At 41.0% G+C, this 17,481-nt stretch overlaps 1 protein-coding gene across 4 annotated transcripts in view; it reads left to right on the top strand.

The window, feature by feature from the left end:
* pard3bb (par-3 family cell polarity regulator beta b) overlaps window positions 1-17,481 on the top strand; it is a 259,615-nt gene that overhangs the window by 213,578 nt on the left and 28,556 nt on the right. For 3 of the 4 annotated variants that reach the window (XM_083537987.1, XM_083537984.1, XM_083537985.1), the window contains one exon: window positions 9,834-9,954. In XM_083537987.1, coding sequence (XP_083394113.1) covers window positions 9,834-9,954 — 121 coding nt within the window. The remainder of the gene's footprint in view (window positions 1-9,833; window positions 9,955-17,481) is intronic. The other variant, XM_083537986.1, reaches the window with a different exon arrangement.

The following is a 17,481-nucleotide window of genomic DNA, read 5'->3' as shown; positions in this document are numbered from 1 at the left end:
GAGGTGTACAGTGATCATCAAATGCAAACTGTATTCCTGAGTCAGTGTAGCAGACGGTTGACATTAACTACAGTCCAAATCCATTCTTAAACCTCCTGTTCTGACTCTGTCATTTCATGGATTCCCAGGCCGTTGATGAGAAACTATCCCCAGCTGCAGTGAGTGACCCCCAGTCGAAGAGAACACCATCCAGAGGCAGATCTGAGTAGAGGAGAGGGGCAGGAACACTGGTCACTGGTCCGTGGGGAAACGCAGTGCTCTGTGTGTAGTTAAATGGACTAAACAAAGCATTTTTTTTATTCAGGTTACTCGAGGAATTGTTTCTGCCCCGATATACACCAGCAGTGGACGAAGTACACAAACCTTGTAGTTGAGTAAAAGTAGAGATACAGTAGATAAAATATTACTCCAGTAAAAGTGCTCCCTTCATACTCTCTTTTCAGTAAAATTACAAAAGTATTCGCCTTCAAATTTACTTATGTATATTCAAAGTACAAATAGATTTATTAGGGCTGTAATGTTCCTATTATCATTTTTATCACAAGACACTTAGTTTCTTAATCAACTCAGTTTATGTGAAAAGACTCTGAGCACATTATTATTATTATACAATTATCATGAGCCCATAACTTTCTTTTCACCGACTTAAAAAAGAAATCAAGCAAATAATCCATCATTTATTCCTCTCTGAATGTTGAACCGATGCTGAACTGTATGTTATGTTAAGTAGATATCAGCAAGCAGCAATCAGAACAAGTTTAAAACAGAGCGCACGCTCGACCCTGATTGGTGACTTGCTGCGTGTTTGACCAGTTACGTTTTTATTCACTCTTTAATAAAAAGGAACGACTGATTTTGCAGAACGTAGTTGAATAAAAGCAAGATGTTTGACTTTGACACTGAAGTGCAGTGAAAGGAAAATCTCCCAAATGGAAAAAAAAAGCTGTTTAATTTTGGTAATGAATAAAATGTACTTTCTTACTGTCCATCACTGTTCTGTACTGGAGAATCCTTCTAATTACTAGTACATTCACCTACTGAAAGCTGCTTGTGTGATAACATCTGCCATGTGAGTCTCTGTGCAAATGATCACTATAGAATCAAACACATATACCAGGCTTCAAGTGATAGTTTGAAATTACAGCCAGAACGAGCGCCTGAGCTTCTCTCATCAATGAAAATCCGGATTCCGAAATTCAGTTGTGCGAGATGCTAATGAATCTATTTAGCATCTCTCATCTGCAGAATCCTGAAAGCTCTCTTTTACGACTCTCCCTGTCCGTTCTGCCACAGTAACGGACGAACTGTGTGAAAGTGAGCGAGGAGATTTGTACCCGAGAGAGCAACTGAAAAGAGAAACACGTTAAAGCACAAAGCAGCTGAAAAATGTGCTGTTTGTTTGTTTCATGTACCCTGATTAGGCTGCAGATTGAGAGGAGAGCGTACATGCCTCTCTCTTTGTCGAACGGATAATGATGTCTTTCTTTTGAAGTCTGTAACTTGTCAGTGGTCTTTCTTCCTCATTTCCTCACTCCTCGTCCCCACCGTTTCTCTGTGTGGGTCTTACTGACAGCGTTTTACAACCAGTTTCTGAGATGGCATAATTGGCTAAGCGCTGGACTGTGCTTTTGGGGTTTGCAGTTAGGGGATTGGACAGTCCTGTCTGCCGGATTCACCGTATGTGGCTTCGAGCTGCAAGCCGTTATTACCCTGCACTTACAGGCTGCTCGACTCCACGCCTTGCTCCATCATAAACCAGCTTGTGGAGAGACCACCAACCAACCAACAAACAGTTAAGCTTTATTACAATGATTTATATGAGATGCATTATGCAGAAAAGATAGTGCTGGGGGAAAAAAAATATATATATTGAGTTCCAACAGTGAGATTGGAAGCCCTTGTCATTGTATTAATGTAGATCTATAATGTGAGAGATCGTATGAGCACCTGGGTATGTTGGGGATCTCCATTTAAACAATATTTCTCTCTTATAATGGAGTTCAGCATTAGCTGTCATATGTCTACCTACTATTCACAAGGCGCTCTGAGGTCAGTGGCTGCTGTTTATGGCTGCATTGGTGGCACTTTTGCACTAATGGGTGTGTTAAAAGTACACTTTTGAATCCCATATAGAGAATTGACCCTCACAGGGACCCACAAATGAAGAGCATCACTGAGTACCGGTGCAGGTTTTGGGACTGGAAACCATGACCCTAGGAATATGAATAGTATTAATACAATGCTTTTTATTGAAGTATTTATTAATTAACTATAAATCTGATCATTATTACAAAATGGCAAGTTCATTTAGTGTGTGTGTGTGTGTGTGTGTGTGTGTGTGTGTGTGTGTGTGTGTGTGTGTGTGTGTGTGTGTGTGTGTGTGTGTGTGTGTGTGTGTGTGTGTGTGTGTGTGTAACCAGGTTACCGCATTCCTTATTAATGACTCTATTCATTTGTAGTATCTCTCATCTCTGAGCCTCTTCTGGAAGGCAGCCAAGTACCCAATCACTTACGCATGAAATGAATAGATAAAAATTCCCTCTTTTTATTTTCTTGCGTTCTTTATTTATTTTTCCGGCTGAGCACTAATTCTCTCTCTCTCTCTGTCTCTCGCTGCAATCAGACAGCCATCACAGTCGCCCAAGGGAATCGATAGCATAGGCTGTAGTTAATGTCTGGCTTTCTTGTTGCACCGAGAGGGAGAAAACAGATATTTTGTAGCCTTTATTGAACTTTTCCCGCTTTCCATTCTGTAAAGTGTCGTCGTGGAGGAGGAAAAGCAGCGGGGCAGATAAAGAAGCCAGGTGCTGCAGCTCGACTTACTTCTGCCAGCTTTATAGAGGATGAGATAGTGTGTAGCATGGCCTTCTTCCCATTTCTGATTTCTAATCTCTCTCTCTCTTTCTCTCTGTGTACGGTTGTGTGTGTTTGTGGAACTGAAACATGACTGATGGTGACTTCGTTTCAAATCTGAAGGCTGTGCTTTATCAAAATGGCAGCTGTAATTAAGTTTCACGGGTAAAATATGGTCAAATGCACAACTCTTAATCCCTCCAGTGCGGTTCGCTCCATCTTGGGACTTGATGGCACAAACTGAAAAAGGAGCTTCAGGCCACACACACATACATGTACACACGGGTTGGAATATTATCATAAAAGCTTAGAGTCACACTAAATCATAGTAATGCATGTGTTCATATAAACCCCTGATCAGAGCATTACATTACCTCAACATGGTGTAACTCCAAAGTAAGACTTTTTTTTTTTTTTTTAAACTGCATTTCATTTCAGATTTCTGAAGTACGTCATGAGTACATTCATGCCGCTGTAGACGGTTATGGTGGTTTTGGATGAAGATGTTTGCCGAGTGTGATCATGCAGTGCTCTCAGCCTTTTGGTAAAACCTCTGTGTGAGAGCAGCATGCACCATTTTAGCTCATGCCAGTTTCCACTGCTCCAAGGCTTTTACCGAAAACAGACTTCATTTACAGGTCTGTCTCGAAAATAATGACCTCAGCTTTGTTTTTGTCCTTGACCACTTCCAAAATAAACTACAGAGTAATACGGCTATTTATTTTTTTCCACCTTTCTATTTTTTGTTCTTAACATTTGGTAAAAGTTTTCTATTTGTGGGTTTAGCGTGGTAACTATTTAAGGCAAAAAAAACTAACGATCCGTACTGTTTATGCAGTATTTTTATCAGCACCTATTTGGAATGGGTTGAAAATATTTCAGTTGTTACACCAGTACAGATAAGTACAGTGTATACTATTGTGGACACCTGACCCTCCTGCTCATTTGTCCTTGTTGCATATATTGTCCTCCTTTGCTGCAGTAATATCTTCACGCTCTTCTGAGAAGGCATCTTATACGATTATGGAGCATGTTTGTGGGTATTTGGTCAATCAGCTACAAAAGAATTACTGAGGTTAGACACACTGATGTTGGCCAAAAAGCGCTCGGATGCAGTCAGCATTCAAATTATTGGTGGAGCAGGTTTGGCTCACCTATGGGTGTGGTGTTCCATAAAATATTGGAAAAATAAATAATAAATAGTATTTGTGGCCATTTTCATGTTTTTTTTTTTATTTATTTTGTAGTTATCCAGCATTCAGTTGTACAATTGAAATATTGAATAGACATGGCCTCTATACTTCATTGCAGCTATTTATTTTATTGTTTTTTTTATTATTATTTATATTTCGTACGGCTCTTTTCGCCATTTCGGTCAATACTCTTCCCCGGATTGACTTCCTGTCTTTTTCGTCTCTGTTCTTTCTTACTCATTCTTCCTCTTTTTTTTTTTTTTTTCTTTCTTTCTTTTTTTTTCCAAGACGCCCCATAAATTGTGTAAACTAGCCATGAGGGACTGTCATCGAGCAGCAAGAGCAGAAGATAGATGCAGCTACACGTCTCTGCTCTGTTCTTCCTGGTCCTCTATCACAGAAATTGAGGTGTGAAAAATGGCAGGAGGGAAGTCGGCCCATCACTCAGAGTCTTCCCGCTCTAGATGAGCTCCGGTAGGGCCTTTAGTGCCCTCATCCTTTCTGTATATAACACACACATCCCTGAGCACTAATGCGCTCCCTGCTCACTGCATATCTGTTCAGGTTTTGTGGGGACCTGTGTCTGTCTTTATTGAACTGTCAGTGTGTGTGTGTGTGTGTGTGTGTGTGTGTGTGTGTGTGTGTGTGTGTGTGTGTGTGTGTGTGTGTGGTTGAGAGAGAGAGAGAGAGAGAGAGAGAGAGAGAGAAAGAGAGAAATTGTAAGTATGATGCAAGTTTGTCATCATCTTGTGCCTATCTTTGTCCAAGTGTCCAGAAAGAATCGAGATGCTACCGTGTTGTTCTGTCCTCATCCACATCCACATCCACATGTCTAAGCAGGCTGCATGTATAATATACAGCACACACACTAATTAGCCATCAAGATTTGCAGTTGGAGACAATGGTTTTTATGTTGCTATACATTACACATGGGGGGGAAAAAAAAAACCACACCACTGACCAGACTTGTGCTGGTGGATTATTCTCAGAGCAGCAGTGACACTTACTCGGAGTGTGTGTGTGTGTGTGTGTGTGAGAGAGAGGCTGAGCCACAAGCTTGTTTATTGCTCATAAGGGAAAAAGATGAAAAATGCTGTCTGTGACAACAGATGATTGATACATAAAAGACATTTTTGAGTGTGTGCTTGTGTCAAGTCAAGTCAAGTTTATTTGTATAGCGCTTTTCACAACAGACATTGTCTCAAAGCAGCTTTACAGAAAACAACAGTGAAGGTGAATGGTGCACACACCTATAACACCTCCTATAGACACAGAGTGACCTAAGTGTGTTAGGTTGTGCATATCTGGCTGTGTAAACTGCCCATTGCATCATCCCTGTGGTTTTCCTCTCTTACAATTTTAATGGAATTTTTTTTTATTTCTTAAATCTTCTCATTTTATATCCTCTTCCTTTATTTATTTTTTTTTCAATTATTTTCTTTGTTTTTTGTTTTTACTTTTTCAGTGCTAATGGATTATTGGTATCACTAACATATACAATCATATTGCCTATTCATTTGTATCCTCTCTTGTAATCCTCATTCTCTCTTTGTCGTTCTGATTTTCTCTTGCTCTCGTCTGTCTGCTCTCTCCCAATGTGTCTGTGTGCCAGAGGATGTGTGAAGCAGTGGATAAACAGTAGACAGCCTGATTAGTTGCGAGCCCAAAGAAGCCCCAAATTAAATTTGAGCGTTCTACCGAGCGCCTGAAGGGGAGTTGAGTTGTCAGGGCTCACTTGTTCCAAGGAAAAGCATCAGTCAGTTCTTCTCTTCTCAAAATTTTTTTTCTGTCAGATCTGGATTCCCCTTCATTCCCCTCTCGAGTTATTTTTAGCTTTCTCAGCTTCTTTCATTTGCTTAAGCTGTCCTGTATTTTGTTACCTTATGGCCTGTATTACCTTTTTGTAAGTAAATAACCTTTTTCCCCCATAGAAAAACGTGTAGATAGATAGATAGATAGATAGATAGATAGATAGATAGATAGATAGATAGATAGATAGATAGATAGATAGATAGATAGATAGATAGATAGATAGATAGATAGATAGATAGATAGATAGAAAGCAATGTTTTATTAATATTGTATAATCGTGCTAATTGTGCAACTGTATTTACTGTGAGAAAGAGGAACTGAGAACTGCTGACGATAGTTCAGAGACTCTGCTGTACTGTATCAGTGAAATGTTTCATGACTACAGACAGGAAGTTGTCATCTAGAACGATGTGGAACATTTTTCAGGGGAAATTATGACTGGTGAAGTGAATGACACTGATGAGCTCTTCATCATGACACCTGTTAGTGGGTGGGCTATATTAGGCAGCAGGAGCACATTTTGTCCTCATAATTGATGTGTGAGAAACAGGAAAAATGGGCAAGTGTAAGGAATTGAGTGAGTTTGACAAGGGCCAAATTGTAGACGAGTGGATCAGAGCATCTCCAAAACTGCAGCTCTTGTGGGCTGTTCCCAGACTGCAGCAGTCAATATCTATCAAAAGTGGTCCAAGGAAGGAACAGTGGTGAACCGGCGACGGGGGCTGTAGCTCAAACTGCTGACGAACTTAATGCTGTTAATGCTTGACGGGTCAGGACTGTTTTGGCAGCAAAAGAGGAGCCAACACAATATCAGGCAGGTGGTCATAATGGTATGCTGGTCAGTATATAGGTGTGCTGTGGTGTCTGTTTCATATTGTGTGTGTGTGTGTGTATATATATATATATATATATACACACACCATAATTTCCGGACTATTAAGCGCACCCATATATAAGCCGCACCCACTGAATTTGAATGCGGCACAGGTTGTTGCTGGGATTCCCTTCCATTCCTCTATAAAATCACAGAGCTGCTGGATGTTAGACACTACTCCACCTTCTGCTTGAGGATTCCCCACAGGTGCTAAATAGGGTTCAGGTCTGAAGACATACTTGGCCACTTCATCATCTTGACCATTATCTTCCTCAGCAAAGCAGTTGTCTTCTTGCCAGTGTGTTTGGGGTTGTTATTATGTTGGAAAACTGCCGTTCGGCCCAGTTTCTGAAGGTAGCGCAACATGTTGTGCTTCAGAATGTCACAGTAGATGTTGGAATCCATGTTTCCCTCAATGATTTGCAGCTCCCCAGTACCAGCAGCACTCATGCAGCCCCAGATCGTGATGCTGCCACCACCATGCTTAACTGTAGGCAAGACACAGTTTTCTTCGAACTCCTCACCAGGGCGTCACCACAAATGCTGGACACCATCTGATCCAAACAAGTTTATCTTAGTCTCATCAGACCACAGTAATTCATGCTCTGTGAAAGTTTGTCTTCAGCAAACTGCTTGTGGTCTTTCTTGTGGACCAGCTTCAGAAGAGGCTTCCTTCTGGGACGATGGCCATGCAACCGATTTGTAGCAGTTTGTGGTGTATTGTGTGAGCACTGACAATCAGACCTTCCGCTTCTACCTCTAAAGCAATGCTGCAGCACTCATGCATCTGTTTTTTGAAGCCTGCATCTGCACCTGACGCACAGTATGAGGACCCAACTTCTTTGATGGACCCTAATAAGGTCTGTTCCGAGTGAAAACCTCTATATGACTGTGGCTACTGTACAGTAACTTAGTTTTAGGATGTTATTGATCATCTTCTAGCCTCAGCATCTTTGTAGAGAGCAACAATTCTAATTCTCAAATCTTCAGAAAGTCTTTACGCTGAGCTGCCATGTTGAACATGCAGTGGTCAGAATAAGATAATTGTAATTGGTTCTCTTTGGAATTGGGATTGGTTCTCTTTAATTTTTTAAGAGAACCAAATTTTAACATCTCTAATACAACATATGCAAATTTGTATATTTCTGTCAAGCAGACCAAAACATGAACATGATGAATCGGACATGTGGCTTTGCATGGTTACACAACGTTTCTGTATTACATTCTTTGATTGAGTTGTGAAATTCTGGGGTATAAAAGTCCTGAGCATTTTCATCCAAACAACAGATGTAGTCACCAGTGTTAGACATCGTATGTTTATTTAAACTCTGTTGCCTCGGTAACAGTGTCACAAGGTGTTGTCAGAATTTGTCAATCTGTGCATTTGTGTAATTTGCAAATATATTTGACACAGTTTAAATGTGGTATTGTGTAAAATGCTAAACATCTGTGTATGATTTGCCTTGATGTATAACTCGGCTTGCTAGAATCCCAGTCACTGCTTAGCTTTTTCTCTGTAGACTAGTGGTTGATGGGCTTTAGGATTAAGAGTCTATTTTTCCAACCCACACAAATGCATATATAATTAGTTGTTATAATATTTTGGGTGGAATGTCTGCTATAAGCTGTATAGTGTGCGTAATGTGGAGTTAATGCCGAAATTGCATACAGGACGTACTCATGACTCTACTCAGACAGTTGCTTGAGATTTGTCTTCACAGTCTTCCTCATGTCTGTTGCACATGATACTCTCTTTTTTTTTTTTTTTTTTTTTTTTTTTTTTTTTTTTTTAACCCAAGAATGTTTTTTGTCCAGTGTCACTGTTTAAGGGTGTAATGTAAGCCAAAAACGCCAACAATGGTTTAGTATGAACAGTACATCTGCACATTTCTCCCCGTATGGAGGACACTGCAGGAGAGAGGACATGTTAATCCGAGAAGTCGCATAATTTTAGGGATTTATTTTTAACGATTTCATTATTAATTAAATGAAAATGAGCGAGCGTAGCAAAAGGCGAGTGCTTGGTCAGCTTATCCGTCAAATCGCTGAGGACAGAAGTGCACATCATGTTAAATAAAACATTTTCAAAAGAAAAGTGAAAACCCGTCACAGCCCCTTTAAAGTGTCATGAAACAGCTCAATTCCGTCTCAATCTGGCTTTCTAACGGCTAGTTATTCGTAAAGGCTTAGATTTTTATTTTGCACTAGTTGGAGATGCTTCACTTGTTGAATGCATTTGATATGTACATGGGACTGTGTTTTTGTATACTTATGTGAGGAAGGCCGTCGTGGCGATCTGAACATCGTGATTAATTCAGTAGTGACATATTGAGCTGGACACCCTGATATTTAGCTGTTGTTGACATTGCAGCGATGCGCGTGGAACAACGTTGTGCTTTTGTGTTTTTTTTTGTTTTTTTGGGGGGGTTTTTTGCACATGCGTTGTTGTTGTGATGCGGAAAGGTTGCGACTGACTTTGGCGTGTACCGAGGTGATACTGTGTTTGAGTGAGAGCAGCCCTGAACTGACAGGCAGGCCCTTATCATCACCGTCACACTTCCATGGCTTTGTAACACAACACAATATTTGAGCACAGACAGAGAGGAAATATCACACGTTCTTTGGCCGAGTGTTAAATAAACAGCCGTTTGCTGTGTCTGTTTTGTTTTGTTGCTTATTTAACTTTGAGTCCTTATCAAAATGTCATCAGCACATACATTTACACACAGTCACACTTTTGTTTCTAGTCCTGTTCTTCAGGTATATTGTAGAGGGAGTGTTGATTATCCGCGAACATTTGTTGTCCATGCAGGTTGGTGCGATTCCGATATTTCCATGCTCATGAAATCCGTCAGCAGCGATGCGTGCCCTCCTCGACCTTCATCTTACATGTAAAATCTATTGAGCTGAAGCCTTTGCTTTGTATGTTTATGCATTTGTGTGGGCATCAGAAAACGTATTAGCATGTGTATCTCTAAGCTTTTAGACAGCAGGGGTGAGCACACATTAAACAAAGTTCAGGCTTTGTTTAATATGTAGTTGTTAAGACTAAATCAATATGGAAATTCAACATTGTGTGTCTTTTGTGTGTGCGTGTGCAGCAGTATGGACCGTATCCAGCAGCTGCGCAGAGAGTATCAGCAAGCTCGGAGAGAAGGAGCTGCTCCAGCCTACGAAGAGTTGGAGGCTCGACGCCAAGGCTCCGAGTACGACCCACACCGGGTGAGTCGACTTTACATAACCTCCACATGCGGAACTCTCGCAGGGCTTACAACAACACCAACTTTATCTCTCCACCCCTTTCTGTGAACCTTCACAGAGCTTTGGCCAGCACAGTAACTCTCATTTCTCTCTCTCTCTGTCTCTCTCTGTCTGTCTCTCACACACACACACACCCAGGCTCACACACACAGGCTAACACACACACACACACACACACACACACACACAGGCTAACACAGCACAAAACCGCATTTGTCCAAATATCATTTCGCTTTGTCATTTCCTGCTTGAGTGTGTTCTTTCTGTTTTGTTTTTTCATCAGTTTTCCACTTCCATATTACTGAGAAACAAAAAGTGAATCCTACCATTGGATCACACGATACCGTTTTACCGCACTCGTGTCACCAGCGTATACCGGCTGTTTCCCGCTCCACACACCAGTCACGCATTTGTTTTATTCCACGAATCAGTAGTTAAGCGTTTGCGCTTACAGTAATCACTAGCGCAAACTTCGGCTGAACTCGGCAGCTCTTTGTTTTATTTCACTCTTCATCGGGTCAGGATTAGGCCAAACCAACATTGTTTGTATTCACAGAGAACACAGTGCAACTCTCTCTTCTATTTTCTTTTTCTTTCTTTGCAGGATCGATAGTTAGACCGTTTTCAATTTCAAATGAGCCAATCTGTGCTTGTTTAGAGTGGAGAACGGAACGAACTGCGGACCCTGGGATCAGAGGTGCAGATTGAATTAAACTACTTCCGGACAGCAATCGCTCAGTCCAATGAGTCCACTCGTTAAGTTTAGCTTCTGCAGTTCTTGTTTCGCTCGTCTAAAACCATTTCGCACTAATTTATTCGTTGCCTCGCGATGGCTGACGTTCTCCGCGATACAAAACCGAAGGGAGATATCGCGAGCTGTTTGTGCGGCCGCAGGAAATCAGAGCAGCAGCGGATTGTTGCAGCAGTGGCGCAGATCCGAGCGTGTACATGCATTCCTAATGTCTGTTGTGTTTTAACTGATGTTTGGTCAAAACAATTATAAAGCCATACCGGGCTTATTATAACCAAAATTATAATAAATACCCGGCTTAATGTTGTTGTGGGGGGGGGGCGGGGGCTCAGACATTTGCCTGAGGCACAGTAACAGAATTAAATCAACAGAATGGTCCTGCCGAGCCTTTGCTTTCCGCGTCTACTACTTCATGATATTCATTATACCGTATGTGGAAATAGTGTCCCAAAGAGATATCAGCAGCTCCCTGAATTGGTGGCATGTCTCTGAAAAGGGTTGTTTTTGTCAGGTAGTTAAAAAAAAAAAAATAAATCGGGTTAGGTCTAAACAAAGCATCCTGGTATGTCATATTTACAGATGACTGTTTACTGGGCCTTTCCCATATTTAGTCATTCGTTCAACACTTCTTCTTTTTTTTTTGCTTATTCAATAGAGCTATGAGTCGTCCAGTGATGTCAAAGCCAGTATTTTTTGCTCGTGTGGAAAGTCCAAGTGTTTACTTATCCTTCCTGAGAATTGACTGTTGCTAACTGTACTAACAGAGTGACGGAGTAAAGATAAGTGCATTCTGCCTGTCGACACCGCTGAAGAATCTCATCTCGGGTCTTTGCCCGTCCGTGTAACTCAGACGGACAGTACAGTAAGGGCTTGCTCTAAATAGAGGCTCTGAACAGCATTTGAATACTATTTTTTCAGTAAAACTATACTTCAGAATGCTCTTCCTGACAGCTAAATAGGGCGACAAACTTCAACTAGTCAAATGAGTGATTTATTATAATTTTTTATTATTTTATTCAAACAAGAAAATATTGAAATCAGCCTGGTCTGCATTTGATTGTCCTAACAGCTTTGTAGCTGTGTGTATTTTTTTTTATGTTTATATTTGTTCCCAACTGGGCTTCTGAGGAGCACAACAGAAAATCGTATCCATTCCAGGGGGACAAGTGAGCAAAATTGGTGGAAGGATTTGCATTTTCTCTCAGTCTCTTTTTTTCTAATAACTAGACAGTCCTGGGCCTTTGTGAGCCTCATGCACTCAGAGTACAGGATTTTCCTCAGACTGGATTGCACCAAGTCTTAGTGATCCTCACATGGTCCTCTGTTATTGTAGTCCAGCTGCCTCCAGGTTTGCTGTGTGATGCTTTTCGGCTCACCATAATTGAAAGATTGTACAAAATGTAGGATTCCTGTTAGCTTGAACCAGGCTGGCCATTTTCTTCAGACCGCTCACATCATTAAGGCATTTCCTATTAAAGTAAGTGTACACATGACGCCGTCGATACCATATAACGATTGCCGGTGTTAGAATCGCATCCATGTTTTCACCATCTGCCAGGTTCAGGAGATAATGCAGACATTCCATTATTTCTAAATGTCCATTTGTTGTTTTTATTTTTCAGTCTCAGCCTGTCTTGGTAAGCTGTAGTAAGTCACCTCATCATTATGTTACTCTGACACGCCAGAATTTACACTGAGCTTGGTTCAACACCCTTGTTAACAGAAATCTGTTGCGAATCAACCGGGAATCAGTCTTGAAGAAAGCAGATTGCAAATAAGCCTGTGATGAAGGTTAATATCAGTTGTTTGTGGAGTGTTTATGTAGGTGTCGTTTTGGCTTCTGAGCACTACCCTTGAGAAAAGTGTTACCCATTTGGTATGTAGCACATAGCAATTTGTCAAGTGGAAACGGTTTGTGTGGGGTTAACGTATAATCCTATTGCTAATTCAAACACCCCAAGATGGAATTTGTTTTTGTCTGTGTTTCCCAGAGGTACTCACTTGCACCCTCATGTCTCAGCTGCTTATGGACACATGGGGATCTCTCTAAATGCTCTCTTTATATTTAGCCCGCGGCTACTAAGTTGTAAATGAACGGTACACAATGTCGTCTTCTGTTCCGACACTGAGGTGACTTAGTGTTGTAGAGAGAAGTAGAAATGTTATGAACGCCAGCTCTCTTCTTATCTGCAGAATCTAGCGCTGTCTATTAGATCTAATGAATTCCTGCTTACAATGACTCAGGGCTTTTTTTTTTTCCTCCTCCTTAAAGAGGCGGACTGTGGGTCAGGCATACAGCGTGGCATTTGAACCGCATCTACAACTAGTTTGGTCTTGTGATTGTGTTTTATAGGCTTAATATGGTCAAGGAAAGAATGTTAATGCAGCTTTTTCAGCCTGACTGCTGGTGTAAACGAACACCAGTTTATTGTATACTATATGATACTTTTCCTGACCTCGTGTTTCTTTCTATTAAATAAAGAAGAGCATCTCAGTAGCATGCAGAGGGGAAAAAATCTCTTAAATCTGCCAGGCTCTGTCTCGCAGGATCCGGCTCTGCTTCCTCCACTGAGCTGGGACACGAGTCAGACTGGGTTCTCAACACCAAGGCTAGATCAACAGGATCATGTGCTCCAACCAGCACAATGGGGGGAAACCCACCTCTTGCCAAAACCACTTCAGCCAATACTGTACTGTTTTTTTCCCCCTGACGTTCTAGAACTAATTATTTGTTTAGTATACTGGTAGAAGTCGGAGACTGGATTTCTGTTCAAGGCTCACTTGTGGTTCGAGGCAGTCTCAAATAAAACCAGTGATAAGTTCGCCTGCCCGAGTTTGTCTCCTTTTGACACACACCCCTGACACCCCCCCCCCAGCTCCAATTTGTCTGTCTCAGTAGCAGCTACATGAAGTCAAGGTTGATCTGGGTAGAGAAATGGCAGGATATGCAGTGAAGCTTTTGATGTGGGTCGTACTGAATCTAACAGGAAACGTTAACTTTATTTCAAAATTGTAACAATGCTGACCGTGAACAAGGCCTACAACAATTATCAACAGCCTTTGATTTCCTGTCAGCAGGGGTAACTTGTGTGCCACGTCCACTGACTCATACCAGTCCAATGTTTCCCCCTGTGCATTCTGAAACCACAGCTGAAGGTGAGGCAGAAAAGCAGGATTGAAAGGACACTAATGAGACAGGATAACCACTACGTCCTACAGCTTCTTTGCTCCCTTGCTTGTTCTGCCTTGCTCCAGCATCTCTGTGAGAATAATGACCCATTGGAGAAAGGGGGTGTTGTTTTGTGTTATTGAATCTGCCAGCGATGATCTACAGGAACCTGTAATACCTTATTTTAGAGCCAAAGAATGTTTGGTTTCCCTAAAACCTGGACATCCAGTTTAATAATGAATCTCTTTGTTCTGTCTTATTCTTTCTCAGACATTCTGCAGACAGAACCTTTTTTGGCTTTCAGATTTTTATTTATTTAATTTTTTTTGTCACTTGGGTGGAGCTCTCTGACAAAACATCTGGGAATAGTTACTTAACACAAGCTGCAAGAAGCCAACAAAGCCACTACACATGCAAATGTAATAAGGTTATAAAAATAACAAGGCGATGCTCAGCAGCCGATAGAACGGATCACGTCCAGATTTTAATAAATTTTATTTTTTTTTTTAAGTTAATGAGTGAAAGGTTTTGTCTTATCCCTTTATTAAGTGGACTTTATCATTTATTTTTAGCAGGTCATAAGAATTTTTGATCCATCATTGTTTGATAAATGCAATAAACCTTTTTTTGTTTTCCCAGTTTGTGAAACATTTATATTTCTTCTTCTCAACTTCATTTTATTTCATTTGCTTTTATCCACTAATATATTTTTGAAATCGGACCAATCCATACGCTGCGTTCACCTTGGACTTGTACACAATTCAGACGCACAGACGCGGGGATGCAGATGAACTCTGCACTAATTCAGGAGTGATAATCTGCCCTCTCAATTACCATGTGGCTCTGATGAGATTACAGAGCTGGATAATTCATTTCCAGCCTAATTTCCTCCTTAATTGACTTTCATGGTCTTTTTCTGAACATGAGCCATTGTGGCAGCTGCGCTACCTGACGTTGTTTTTCTGGTTTTCATTGGAGAATCTTTGTTCATGGATAGAAGGACCTTTGTCCTCTGTGTTGGTCCCGAGCACTGCCTTCCGGACACCAAATCGAGTTACACTGACTGTTTGAATTGTCATCCTTATATGATCTGTCCTGCATTTCTTTTTTCCTCAAAGAGAAATATTGCTCCATAAAAGTTAACTGTTATTTGTCATTACCCAGCAGCCCAACTATTTCCATTCATTCCTTTTGTGAATGTGGTGCCGTTTACCAGAACATTGCAATGTGCCTGCAGCGGGGAGATGGGATGGGAATAGTAAGTTGACAGCTGAAAAAGGGAGAGAATTAGATTTTCACCTTGTACGAGCCGTTAATCTCATGACCATAGAGCTGCGTGTTGTGTTTGTGACTCACCTCTTGAACTAAAAACTGCAGTCATAAGATCCGACATTCCATTCCCCTTGGAATTCACCAAATTTGGAAGTGTGGCTTGGTTATTCATCAAGAACTGAAAATAACTTTTGTTGCTGTGCAGTTGTGCTAAACTCTATAGATATTTTTCCTGAAGGTGTATGACATTTCTGTTTAAAGCAACAGACACGTTTAACTTAAAAGTCCCCTTAGAAGATTAAAGACTTGAACTATAAGCCATTGGTAAATTTCACGCATTTGGAATATATCACAAGTGCAGGGTTCCCCCTGCAAGCATCTTTACCTTTATAACCATTTATGGGTCATAATATGCGAGGATAAGATGATGGTTAAGACAGACTGTTATTACGAAGCGGCTTCCCTCTGTCTCATTCTGTCTCTTTTGTCTGAAGCTTTGGAGCTTGTGCCAGGGCATCTGAGTAACCCCTATCACGGTGATGTAACTATGTTTGAGCAGAGATCACGACCTTATGGATATGCATTACGCTCCTTAGACAGCTGTAATGGCAGATTACCCGGACAGGAATGTGTCTGGTCAGGGAAGTGCCGGCCGTAGACAAGTATATTGCTGTCTCCAAGTGCTTGACCCGCCCTGGCCTGTCTCACACTCCAAACTGTCAAACCAACTGCAAAGAGTCACAGACAAGCATGAAGTAATCTCCATCTTTTTATAACCCCTAACCTCTAATATGACAGACTGACATGCTTTAAGAGCTCCAACTGAGTCCATTATTAAGAGGATGGAGTGCATCATAGCATAAGGAGAGCTCATATAGGGAAGTAAGTTGCATCTACCCTTCATTATCCTGAAACCCTTTTTAGCCCCAGTCACTTTCACCTTGTCATAGGGATGCTGATGAAAACCCCAAAGCACTCCACTAGCAGAGGTTCTAGTGGTAATGGATTGGCAGACGGTGAGACTAACACTGGATTTGTCATGTTGCCTTATTGCCTTTACCTCATCTAGTGTAACAGTCATGGCCAGTTAGGGTCAAAGCTAGGCAGGGCCATATAAGGAGGTTTGCACCTTTGTTGCAGGCTTGATTTACCCAGTTTGAAAGTGATTTTCCCATTCCATTTGGGAAATATGAAAAGAAAATATCACCCATGATAGTTAGCTAAAGCGTCAGTGGATATTTGTGGTTTGAGCTCCAGGCTTTCAAAAAAAAAAGATAAGAAGAAGAAGAAATTGTGCTGCTCCCTCTATTGAAAGAAGAATATGGATCAACTGGATCTCCACAACTACCACCACTAATCTTGTACAGTGTTTTGGTAAGTCAGTAGTTTCCCAGTCTTGGCTTGGAAAAGGTGCTGACGTCTCTGGTGCTGACATTTGAATAGTGCTGGAGTAATGAATTCACAAGGCTTTTGCGTTTGCACATCGTTTAAAGTACTGCTTGAGGATGATGGAGAGCCAAGCAACATAACCTTTATTTAACTTGGCTGGCGAACAGTTGAAATGCACTCGAATGAAGTTTAGCTTTAGTTACATGAATACCCACCCTCAAGTTACAAAAATACCCCGAAATGTAAATGGAACCAAAAAATCATGCTTTTAAGTTCTTGGGGAAATCATGCGAAGACTGCAGTATTCTTAACCATCACAGCTCGAGTGGAGGTTTCACTAATATTTTGACAATGCCCTCTCCATAGAGCCGGCCAGATGGTCTGTTGAGGTAAACCTTTGGTTTTGTTATCTGTGAAGCTGATCTGTTTAAGGTTAATTATCGTGTTAGCATTTGACCAGTCGTGTGTTCCAGGAAAACAGTCTTGTTTTACAGGGCCACTGGAGACCTACGTGTGTTATTCCAGCAAAAGAAACAGTGAAGGTTCATTTCAATGTGCTGTTACCACACTGAGAGCAAGCACTAATGTGGAATTGAAGGAGATTGGGTTCTGTATAAATGGATCTTAATGACCCATGAGACTAAATATTTTATTCTTTAGCTTCAGCATACAGCAGTGTTCTTTTAATTATATTTCATATCGCAGAAGTTAAATATGGATCTAAGTACAAATACTTGGTTGGACCCCTGTATTACAGTACCAGAAATAGTTTTAAAGGGTTAAAAATGAAAGTTAATTGTACGTTAATCACGAAGATCTTGTAGACTGAAACCCAGACTACAACATGCTCCAGTTTAACCTGTTACTTAAGTGGTCAAGGTTTTTTTTTTTTGTTTTGTTTTGTTTT

Source organism: Silurus aristotelis, assembly GCF_946808225.1.
Source record: "Silurus aristotelis genome assembly, chromosome: 3".
Taxonomy (NCBI): Eukaryota; Metazoa; Chordata; class Actinopteri; order Siluriformes; family Siluridae; genus Silurus; species Silurus aristotelis.
The sequence above is the reverse complement of the archived record's forward strand: the minus strand, read 5'-3'. Positions and strand labels throughout refer to the sequence as shown.